General features: G+C 38.9%; 1 protein-coding gene across 7 annotated transcripts in view; it reads left to right on the top strand.

Annotated features, from left to right (window-relative positions):
* Nucleotides 1-6,173, top strand: part of MAP9 (microtubule associated protein 9) — a 29,420-nt gene extending 23,247 nt beyond the window's left edge. For all 7 annotated transcript variants that reach the window (XM_075930106.1, XM_075930105.1, XM_075930110.1 and 4 more), the window contains one exon: nt 5,952-6,173. In XM_075930106.1, coding sequence (XP_075786221.1) covers nt 5,952-6,074 — 123 coding nt within the window. In that variant the 3' untranslated portion in view covers nt 6,075-6,173. The remainder of the gene's footprint in view (nt 1-5,951) is intronic.
* Nucleotides 6,174-12,417: the final 6,244 nt, after the last annotated feature.

Below are 12,417 nucleotides of genomic sequence, written 5' to 3'. Positions count from 1 at the left end.
AGGAGAACACTAAGAGAGAGATAGCTAACACATAGGATCATATATTGTACTCTCAAAGGGTATGATTTTCTGATAAGGAGGATGTCTACCTTTTTCCCCATCTCCACGAGCACCTGTGGTAATACACACTGACACACCAATCCTGCAAATACATAGGCACTTCACTTTATTGAAATTATTTTCATGCTTAAAACTAAGTATGTACAAAAGTGTTTACAAGGTCAGGGCCTAACTGGCATGCTTATTGCTGGTCTTCAAGAGCAGATTGTATCCCACATTACATCTCCTCTGTCCATTTTCTGAAATCTTTCCCTGGATTGTGGCTCAGGTCACTGTATTGTGGAGATCACATCAACCAGTTTTTCAGTTCATTCTTGCTCTGCTGGCTACAGCAGTATTTAAGCTCATATAAGAATAAATAGGATATAAAACTTTTATAAATTTAGAAAAAAGAACAGTTGTATGACCTCAGGTTGTCAATTTCTTAGCCAGATAACTAGCCGAACTTTTGTATGTACCCAGATTATTGGGGTGAGTAATTCTAAGAAGATAAATAAGTAAAGAAAGTATCTTATTAAAATAAGAATTTTAGGGAAAACAAGTAACTCAATTAAAATCTATTAATTTTTCCACTAGGAATCATTAGGAGACATAGTTTTAAGAATTTAATTAAATTTTTCAGCTCATGGAGCACTTGGCAATCATTATGGATACCATAAAATGGGAATTTAAAAATCCTCTCTTCATACAGAATTCTGAAACATAAAAATACAGTAGAGCTAAGTGTGATTACTAAAATCACTGTATCATAGAACCAGAAGGGACCTCAAGAGATCATAGAGTCCTGTCCCCTGCCCTCATGTCAGGACCACGCACTATCTAGATCATTCCTGACAGGTGTCTGTCTAACCTGCTCTTAAATATCTCCAGTGATGGAGATTCTACAACCCCCCTACGCAATTTATTCCAGTGTTTAACCACCTTGACAGGCAGGAAGTTTTTCCTAATGTCCAGCCTAAACCTTCCTTGCTGCAATTTAAGCCCATTGCTTCTTGTCCTATCCTCAAAGGCCAAGGAGAAAATTTTTTCTCCCTCCTCTTTGTAACACCCCTTTAGCTACTTGAAAACTGCTATCATGTCCCCTCTCAAATGTCATTGTGGTGTAGAGTTTACTGATTTTGTGGATGCATATTTCATGGTAAATGCATTGACAGGATTTTTTCCATCCTGGAGTTTAAAACCCTAGGAATGGCAACACTGAGTTTTTGTTATTAACACTCTAAAATTCTAGCTTGAAAAAGATAAATTAAATTGAAGTGTTTCCCATATAGTAACTCTAGTAATTAAAATTTTCTGGTTTTGTGATATTATTTACTACTTAGCTTCTCAATTTAATAGCAATATTGATTTGATTTCAATTTTGTGATACCATGGAGTTGTATAAACACCTGAAATAGATTAACAGAGGCATGTAGGCATATTGCAATGTTTGCCAGCATATATACTGACGTCACTTCCAATTCTATGGTTCTAACTGGTCTAACTGGTGAGTCGTGAGATTTCAAATAAGTACTCTTTGAAATCTACAGATCTTTGAGATTTGTATACTATAGCAAGTTTATGTGCCTTCTAAGAAGCTTGAACCTTATTCTGAGGAAAACTCTAATCATCTGAAGGAGTGGGCTGTGCCCACGAAAGCTCATGATACCATCTACATGTTTTGTTAGTCTATAAAGTGCTACCAGACCATTTGTTGTTTTTTAAACTTATTCTGAGGGTTAGCATCACTAACATCCAGTATTTAACATCTCATGATGTACCTAAATACATTTATATATTCTATAAGTGTGGTAAGTTGAATTAAATGATGGGTTTTACAGATTTTTTTTTTCTGTGTGTGTTAAAAATAACTGAGTTTGGAGTATTTACTAGATATATGTTAATAAGGCTTATTTTGAAAAATTGTATATATTGGAAATCTAGCCCAGTAATGGGGTTGTAGTGCTCAGCAGTGTTAAAATTTGAGATATGCTACTTCTTCTTCGAGGGTCCTCGTGGGTGCTCCCCTCAGGTGTTTCCCTTCAAATGGGAGGTCTTCGATATTCAACTGGACTTCCCTGGGGAATCTTGATAGCTGTAGCCAGGATATGTGTCTCAGTACTAGCTCTGAGGCCACGGACCATGCGGCTGTGTCCGTGGCATCCAGTGCTGCCTATAATGCTGTTCAGAAAATCAGGGAACCTTCCCTGATATTGGCTGGCTTGGTTGGAGAGCTTTATGTCTAGCGCATCCGTCATTCTCCGAAACAACTCTTGGAAACGCCTGAGGGGAGCACCCACGGGAACACATCTCGAAGAACTCCAGTTACTGCACAAAGTGAGTAACCTTCCATTATTCTTGTATCTTTCTCCCTAATGCTTCATTCACTATGTAAAACAAAATCATTATGTTTTAGCCGCACTGCCATAGGGTATGGTCTTGTCAGATACAGGCAGTCCCCGGGTTACGTACAAGATAGGGACTGTAGGTTTGTTCTTAAGTTGAATCTGTATGTAAGTCGGAACTGGCATCCAGATTCAGCCGCTGCTGAAACTGATCAGTAGCTGATTCCAGGAAGCCTGGGGCAGAGCAACTCTGCCTCGGGCTTCCTGTAGTCAGCCGCTGGTCAGTTTCAGCAGCGGCTGACTTGGGGACGCCTGAGGCAGAGCAGCTCGGGTGCTGCTGGGTTGGTCCAGTAGCGCGGCCGCTCCTCAGCGCTACTGGACCAACCCAGCAGCACCCCAGCTGTTCTGCCCCAGGTGTCCTGATTCAGCCACTGCTGAAACTGATCAGCAGCGGCTGAATCAGGACTCCTGGGACAGAGCAGCTGGGGTGCTGCCGGGTTGGTCCAGTAGCGCCAAGGAGCGGTGCTGCGGGACCAACCGGCAGTGCCCCACCTGCTCTACCACCGGCCCCGGGCTTTGCTCCACGTCTCCCTGGTCTGCTGGGGGGGGGGGGCACTAGCTGCGTCCCCCCCCCCATCAGACCAGGGAGACGCGGAGCAAAACGGCGGAGGACCCGGGCCGGACCGCGGCGCTTCCAGATCAGCGCCGCGGTCTGGCCCGGGTCCTCCGCGGCTTTGCTCAGCGTCTCCCTGGTCTGCTGGGTTCCCCAGCAGACCAGGGAGACTGGGAGCAGCTTTTCTCGCCCCGGAGGAGGCGGGCGGCGGGACCAGGCATCCCGCCGCTCCAGTCCTCCGGGGTGAGAAAATTCCCGGTCGTAACTGCAGATCCGACATAAGTCGGATCCGTGTAACTCGGGGACTGCCTGTATTGTAAATGAAGAAAAGTTGCATTGACTCATTTGTTTTGTTGAAGCTAGTGTACAAAAACAGCAGTGTGAACATTGAGGCTCAGACAGCAGCTCAAACTATCAAGCCTAGTTAGCCCCTGGGCCTGAACTTTGCTGGCTATCCCAAGTCTCCTCTAGACATGCAGTATCCATGTTGCTATTTTTAGCATGCTAGCTCAAGCTCTGTTGGCACAAATCCAGTTGGGAGGTTCTCTCACAGTTACAGTGTAAAAATACTCAAAAACAGAGACCCTGAAACAAATTTTAAATAATGTATGACAGGCTGCAGCTGCTATTTTATTTTTTACGGTATCTCTTCCATAATTCTGATTAAGCTTACCTCAAAATCTATGTGCTCACACCTCTCTTATTTGTTGTTTGATGAGCAGAGAGGTTTTTATAAATTATTTCTCATGGGGGCTTGGGTAGTGGTGAGAACTACTCATACAAATGGCTGTGTTGCAGAGGTGGGGGAGATAGTAGCAAAAAGACTGTTTTGCTTCAAATTCTCTAAAAACCAGCCAGACAAAAAGAACAGTCAATGTACAAAAATGTTTATTAATGCAATTAAGAGTAGGAACTAAAAGCTTGAGAAATTACGACAGTCTTAATTAAGATGTGGAAACCAGCTTTAATGATCACCCTGGAGTATATGCTGTACAATTGAGTTTTTCCTTAAACAAACATACTAATACAGTATGTACTCATTAATACAGTGTTACATGTAGCAAAAGGTGCAGTTCCTTTATTAGACATTATTTAACTACTGGCCACCAGTGGTGATGTGATAAATTCCATTTTTAATTATTAGTTATCAAATACTAGTCCTCAAATTTATTTTTGTACTCAGGACAGATTGCAGATTGACTGCTCTTAAATTAATTTTGAAATACATCTACATATGCGTGAAGATATTCCAAAAAGTGTGCCCTAATCATACGTTCATTCCATTCTAAAATGTGTACTTATCCATCACTCATTTGCAACTCCGTATTTCAATAAGAATATAAAAATGTGCCTTGACTTACAAACCCTTTCCTCAAACCACTACAGCATTCCTGTTGAAAAATCCTAAAGAAGTAACTTGCAGCTTAATTGAAGGTCAAAAAGTTCAGGTTTTGTCAGCCAAATGAAGTTTTGAATGGGAATGGAGAGAAGAGACCAGTGTCAGTTTGTAGGGGCAAAAGTTAAGTCAACCAATCTGGAACCTCAAAGCCTTTATTATCACTTGGGCCCAAGATATTCCTTGCATCTCCATTGATTTCAGAGAGGAACAATTACATGTGAATTTGGCCAAATCAGACTACCCATTCAAAAAAGCATTTTAAAAAGAGAGTAAGAATTTGGGAATTCATTGACAGCTTGTTTTGAAATTTTTGTTGAAAACCAAAGTTTTCTGCAGAATGAATTATAAATATTTCACAAAGGAACAAACTAAACATTACACATAATGTAAAATTATCTTTGTACACATTCCGCTGCACATCATTGTTCTAATTTTCCAATGCTCTGTTTGAAACTGTAAAAAAGTCATTAGAACCTTAAGATGCTGTTAGCATGAAATTTAAAATGACAGAAATTTGTTATAACTAAACTGTTAAAATCCAGTTTTATTACAACATAATGCAGTTATTTAGAAAGCATTGAAAGGTATAGATATCAAATACATCTTTTTTATTGAAAATGGTATTTAATATTAGAATTAAAGAGTCCTAAATTTTGAGACCTTTAGCAATGACTACTCAATTGAAGATAAATACAGAAATTAGCTAGTTATGCCTTATATGTAATGCTCTGTGTTTGGATAGTGTTGTTCTGCATAACTCTGATACAAACATCCACCCAAACCTTGGAGAAATATAAGTCTATAGAAAGTAGGTTGCACTGCTCATGCAGTGTAGCTGTATTTCTATAAGGTATGCTGGTATGAGCTTCCAAGCACAATTCACTGGTGCACATGAACATTACCTATATATCTTCTGTATAATAACTTTTCAGGATTGTCACTCTGGGTATGTCTACACTACCCCACTAGTTCGAACTAGCGGGGTAATGTAGGCATACCGCACTTGCAAATGAAGCCCAGGATTTGAATTTCCCGGGCTTCATTTGCATAAGCCGGGCGCCGCCATTTTAAAATCCCGGCTGGTTCGAACCCGCGGCTACACGCGGCACGGGGTTCGAACCAGCCGGGATTTAAAAATGGCGGCGCCCAGCTTATGCAAATGAAGCCCGGAAAATTCAAATCCCGGGCTTCATTTGCAAGTGCGGTATGCCTACATTACCCCGCTAGTTCGAACTAGCGGGGTAGTGTAGACATACCCTCAGTCTTTGTGTCACTATGACATGTAGAAGGTCTGAATTAGGGTGAAGCGATAGAAGCAGCTACAACCATGGTTGACGGCACTTTTTGTTTAGAATATCTCCAAGTTCAGTCATCACTGGGATTTGAATTCTGTTCCGATCCAGTGTTATCAGCCATTTTCATCTTTTTTTTCTTTTTTGCGTTTTATTTCACCAATGAACATCATGGCCTTTCAACTAATGTCTTTTATAAAACAGTAATTATGTAGTTTTTCTTTGAAAAAGTATTTCTCTGACACAACCTCCTCTATTTTCAGGAAAAGAAAGAGAGGAGGGACCAGATGGAGAAAAAACAAAAGAAGCTCCAGGTTATCATTGAGGATGAAACCCCTCCTCCATGGAGTCCACCTGGAAAAGCTGTGTCTTCAAGGAGCTACTAAGGTGTCAATTGCCCTTTGTGAGGAAAGCTCATGTCTAAAGTTCTGGCACTGTCTAATCATCAATATTTCACAACAACTGAGTCTAAAGTGAATTGATAATGACTCTTGCATCTGTTCTTTTTTAGGGATATTATTTATAGATTCCCCAGTTGGTACAATTGGATGTATGCATTAAATAGCTCCATTGTTCTTTTGCATTATATTTCACCAAAAGATTAACTTTTTTTTTTTTTGCATATAACTTTTTGGTTAAACTTGATTTTATTTGTTCCCTTTTGGTGAAAATGCATGTTCATGACATGTAAGGCTGGAATCTAATGCTCTTCTTCTTCATACAAATAGCATTTTACCTCACAGCTGGTGCCATTGAAATCTGTGGGATACTTTGAATAAGGATGCCAGAACTTGGTCCAAAATGAGTGGTCAAGCAACGTACATTCCCATTCAAAGTGCAAGGTGAAGAAATAGAAAGCATTTTAAACCACCATTCATGCATAGCTTCAGAGCCAAATTATTTATAAACCATTAAAACAATTCCTGAAGTTTGCAAGGGGAATAGATACACTAAGCCAAAAGAAGTAAAAAAAACAAAAACAAAAAACTAAACCTGAGGTTTCTACTGTATGGTAAGACTTTCAGCGTGCAGTTGTACAGAACATAAGGATAGCTTGGGCTTTTGCAACAGCACAAGCATCTTAGAGTATGTCTACACAGCAAAGTTATTTCGAAATAACAGCCGTTATTTCAAAATAACTTTCCTAGCATCTACACAAGCCAACTGCTATTTCGAATAGCAAAATAGTGGAGGGCTTATTTCGAAATTGGTAAACTTCATTCCATGAGGAATAGCACCAATTTCAAAACTGCTATTTCGAAATAAGCGCTATGTAGATGCTTATTTCGAAATAGGGGGCCTCCAGCCCTTTCCAGAGTGCCCTGCTGGCCACCCTGGCCACAAAGTAACTTCTGACCTGATGTCCTGCTGGAACCAGTTCCGGCTGGCCTTAAATGCAATTCAGCGTCCAATCAGTATGGACGCGCTATTTCGAAATAGCAAAAAGCTATTTCGAAATGCATTTTGTGTGTAGACACGTTATTTTGAAATGAGATATTTTGAAATAACGCTGTAGTGTAGACATACCCTTACACTTTTTCAGTGTAAGTTTAAAGGACTAATAATACTAGCCCCAGAAAAGGATCATTCAGAGTTGTTCTGACTGTATTTAACTAAATTAAATGTTATCCTTGTTGAATTAATGGTATCAGATTTATTCTGTGGAGAGACCAAAGTATATTTTTATGATCCATGGGTCTAGCCTATAATATAAGGGCCATATGCTACCTTGATCTACCTTAGAGCTCCCACTGGTATGCAAAGATTGATGCTAAGGTATGAGCCTTTTGTACTAACTAAACTTTTAAAGGCCAAATTCAATTCTCAGATACATTCAGGTATTTGCACAGTAATTTCACTCTAACGGTCAATAAAACTGGATGTATACCAGAGAATAAGAGACTAGAACTTGGCCATACATTATAAAATTTCTGTTTTGTTCAGACATCCAAGTTCATGCGCTTCCTCCAGGATCACTGCTATTTCTGCTTGTTGTTTTTGGTTACCACTATGTGAAATTACCTATTCTGCTCACAGTTGTGATAATCTTTTATATTACTCGTACAGTTATTCACCTAAATTATTTGAAAATCAGGAATGTAATGTCATCATTAGATTTATGAATTAACACTACATTAAGATGACTGGGGGGGAGGGAGCCGTTGCAACCTCTCATAGCTGTTGTAGACAGCAAACTCAAGGTAACAACTTGGTAATGGTTAATCTTCAAAAAGTTTAAGCAGTTTATTCTTCTCATCTAGAGAAAATTATTTCCTTAATTTTAAAATACAGATTACCTTCCACAGAATCTAAATCTGTCATGGGGGCTAGAAATCTCTGCGGTGGGCCATACGTTGGCACAAATGAGGTGTACAGCAGTTCACCTAAATGGAAAACAGTTGAACTGCCGTATAGCTTTTCATCCTATCTATAGGTCCTTACGTACATTCAAGGTATTTCCTATCTTGTAGAGGAAATAGGCAATCTTTTGGCATTTCCTACAAACTGTATAATGGTAGCTTTTTTATAAGTCAGTGTCAAAATAATGCAGTTTTGCTTTTAGAAATACTTCCAAAGGGTGAAACACTCGCTGGATCTGGCAAACTTTTTAAAGGATTTTGGGGAGAGGGGGTTTGTGTAGTCAAAACATCATCCTACTAAACATTGTTTCATCTTTACCTGACAGTCACACTGAATATGCTTATTAAAATTGTCACTGGCTTCTCTTTAAGGGGTACATCTAGACTGGCGGTATCGTGGAAAAACACTGCTGCATCCAGGGAACGTGATTGCTCTTCCGCTTTTTTTTTTTGCTGAAGAGTAAATGCGCTCTTTCCAGGAGCCCTGTATGCCTTGTTCTACAAGAGATAAGGGCTCCGTCGAAAGAGGAGGCTTTTCCTCCATTTGATCCCATCTAGATGGTACAAAATGGCAGAAAAGCCTCTTCCGGAAAAGCAATCGGAAAAAGCTATAGTGTAGACCTAGCTTTAGTTAATTGCCTCTTCACTTTAGAAACAGCTGCAAGGCTACTAAGACATCATTTTGAAGCACCATGCCTCCTTTTTATCAATCTCTAAACTCAGGTCGTGGTTTATGTAAGTCTTCCTTGATTTTGAGCTTTAATAATAGCACTAAATATTCTGATTTAGTTTTCTGAACAGATCACCTACTGTTTAGATGAAGTATTTTTCCCACATAGTTTTACTAAGCTTACTTAGCACATTAAAGTGAGTACCATTTCCATGCTCCCAGTTAGACTGATAGCCTCCTCCATGAAATGGAGGAATGTTTGATAAATTTATTAGCTACACAAAATGATATTTGACACAAACTAGTAAAAGTGTGATCATGTGTTTCATACTAAGATAAGAACTTAACAGCACATTTCTGTTGCTTTCAGCTTCAGATAAGTTGTATACTGTTTATAAATCACTTGGACATAGTAGTTACATATTTTATCTAACCTAGAGCACATCTCCACTCATGCATTCGTAGAGAAAGGGAGCCACAAACTAAAGGCTGCTTTTCAGACACATTTCATTATGTGCGTACACCCCTAATTTATAAAGAATATTTATATGGACCATAATTGTTTGCCTGGCACTTACACTTTGCAGCTTCCATATTCCAGCAGTAAATTTCTCCTATTTGTGCCAACATTGAATTTAGCTCATTATCAATTCTTAGTATGGATTCCAGTATTGTGAATCCATAATTCTGAGTTTTTGCAAGGTTTCATTACCTGTATTTTAAAAAAACTGTTTACTTGTGCAACTAGCATTAACTATTTGTCCTACAGTAAAATTAAAGCACCAAAAGTCAACTTTTTTTTCAATCTGAGCTTTATTTTTGTTGTTGCTGAGGTTTTTGTTTTGTTTTGTTTTGTTTTGTTTTGTTTTTTGGTTTGTTTTGTTTTTTAGTTACCAGCTCAACGAAGCATATTAAGCTCGTTAACTTTTTTCTTATAGTCCAGTGGCAGAGTATAGATTTAAAAATTAAAGCTTTTAAGGTGGTAGGAGGTATCTGTAATAACATTCACTATAAAAGAAAAAGCCTTTACATCATAATTTGAAAGCTGTTGGTTGTGTCTATACCATATATTAAAAGGGGGAGGCCAAATCCTCTGATTAGAGACATTCAAAAATTGACATCAGAGTTGTGCTTCATTGTGGCAAAAGTGAATTCTGTCTGATCATACTCTTTTATAGTTTCAGTATAATAAGTGCATTTGAACTAGCTGTCCATAGTTAATTTAAAGCTCTTCAATAGTCACTGAAGAATAGAAACCATGTAGCTCCCTGGGCCCTGGTCTACACTAGGCTGTTATTTCAAAATAACCCCCGTTTAGGTCGAATTTGTAAGTGGAACATCCACACTACCAAGTCCATTATTTCAAAATAATGGGACACTTATTTTGAAATCTGTACTCCTGATTTTCTCAGGTTATTTCGAAATAGTGTTAGTACGGACGCTCCACTGTTGCTATTTCAGAATAACAACTCCCCTGAGTAATTAAAACTAATTACTCCCCAGTGTTTCCTGGAGTTCTGAGTCAAGGTAGCATGTCTACATTAACGGAGCCTGCCTCAGACTAATTTTGAGGCTTCTCCGTAATGGGGACACACTATTTTGATTTTGTAAAATTGGGAGTTAAGTCACATTTAATTATTTCAATCTAGTTTCCTAGTGTAGACATGGCCACAGTGATGAACTTATCATAACAGCCTCAATTGTTGTACCAATAAAAGCAAGCAGGATCTTATGAGGGAGATAAGGCAAAAAGCCACATTTATTGTAAAGATAATAATAAAAAAATAAAGAAAAGATAGAAGCAAACAACGTTGTTTAACTACTTAACCCTTATACATATAAACATTCATTCATCCAGGTTCTGTGTATTTGTTATAGTTACCAGTCTGGAAGTTGCTTGTGACAGAATACTGGCCAGGTATTCTGTACACAAGTGATGGTAGTGGGGAGCGAAGTCCTGATCAGATGCGCATCTGAAGCTCCTGGTAGGCTGGCAGCAGAACCTTGGACTCTGATTCCATAGTTTTTTAGTCCAATTCTTATAGGAATTTCTTCCTATGCCAGTCTAGGGAAATTGCTGCATCATGCTGATGTCTTCAGGGTGGCTGCCAGGTGCTCGTCAGTGATCTCATCGGGTGGACCTCCAGTACTTGGTTTTCTCCACTTGACACCTTTTGGTTGCACTGGCACCTGACGCCTTCTTCAGCCCTTTGTTGCTGTATTCTCAGGCTGGCACCTCTCAGAACCATTCATTCAGCATCCAAGCACTCTCTCTCTTACATACATTCCCTAATTAATGTTTCCCATACAGTATTTCGTATAATAACAACTTTACATATTTTCAAGAGTTGTAGTTACAAAAAAGTCAAGTTTCTGGGTGGCATTTCTTGAAACATTCTCTGTCTGAGTGCTGAGTTAGTTACAGTTGCTTTGAAGAGAATAGGCGTCAATTATGTAACAATGCCCTTAGTCAATTACAGGGCTTGGCTCCCAGAGCAGAGTTAGTGGCTTGACAATGCATTGTTACAATGTATCTCTGCAACGTCAACTTCCAGCAGCTCCTTGCACAAGCTTGAGCATGCCCTGGTTCACAGGGGGGAGGGGGAAGCTATTTCTGGCTACATAGTCCTAATATTATATTCCTAACAAATTATATTCTAGAGGGGCAATAATTATAAATCTAAACATTTAACAATCTTAACAAATAATACTGATAATAATAATAAATCTAAACACTTTAAGTTGTGAGGAACAAATTATGGGGAGTCACTTCCACTTGGGGGAATCATTTTTAATACATTTATATGTTATCCCTACACAATTATATGGTCACATTAAGATTTGATCTGTATGGAACGCACAGAAATAAATGTGGCGAGGAGTCTTGTGGCACCTTATGTAGAGAGGTGAGGGAGCACTCAGTCAAGCACAGCTCAGTTGCTGTTGGAGGGGAAGGGTATAGGAGGGAATTACTGCCTCTCATCCCAGGGCAAGGAAGAAACTGAGGCAACTGTACTTCGAAGCAATGTCCCATAGGTGCCTCTTTGGTCTACTTCTTGATGGTGCATCTACCCACCATTTGCTCATAGCTGTGCCTAAAGGTATTATATAGTACATAATACATGAGCAGGATTTCAGTGAGGGGGAAAAAAGAGTTTTAACTCCTTTTGTTTGATTAGTCTTGACTAATTTGTAAACTCTTCAAAACTGAGGAGTTGATACCTGTTAAAATTGCTGTCTTCTGTGTAAATTTTTTTAAAGAGCAAAGACTTTAAAGAGCTTTAAATAGAATTGTTCTTTCATATTGTTATTGCACCATAATCTTTCCAAGATTAATAGGGTTGCACTGTAGAGTTCAATTTAAACAATCGGATATTAATCTTTTATTTTGTAAATATCTTATTGAAATAACAAAATCTAGAACATATAACATCAACTTTGAGTGTTGTTTTATTTTTTTCATGGTGGTGTGATGGAAATAACTTGATACGGAAAGACTTAAGAGTTTTAATCCCTCTTGGTGATTTTACCCTCCCTGATGAATTGTCTCTTTTTTCTTTGCATCCCTTTTGCAAGAAATCCAAAATACTCTGGGTCATGGCTTTTGGCTACATTGTTGCTCCTCATATACTGACTCTGGAATATGCACATAATACACAGACTGTATTTCAGAGATAGAGGAAAACACTGATAATGCAC

The sequence above is a fragment of the Pelodiscus sinensis genome, chromosome 5 (assembly GCF_049634645.1).
Source record: "Pelodiscus sinensis isolate JC-2024 chromosome 5, ASM4963464v1, whole genome shotgun sequence".
Taxonomy (NCBI): domain Eukaryota; kingdom Metazoa; phylum Chordata; order Testudines; family Trionychidae; genus Pelodiscus; species Pelodiscus sinensis.
This window is presented reverse-complemented; position numbering and strand designations above follow the sequence as displayed.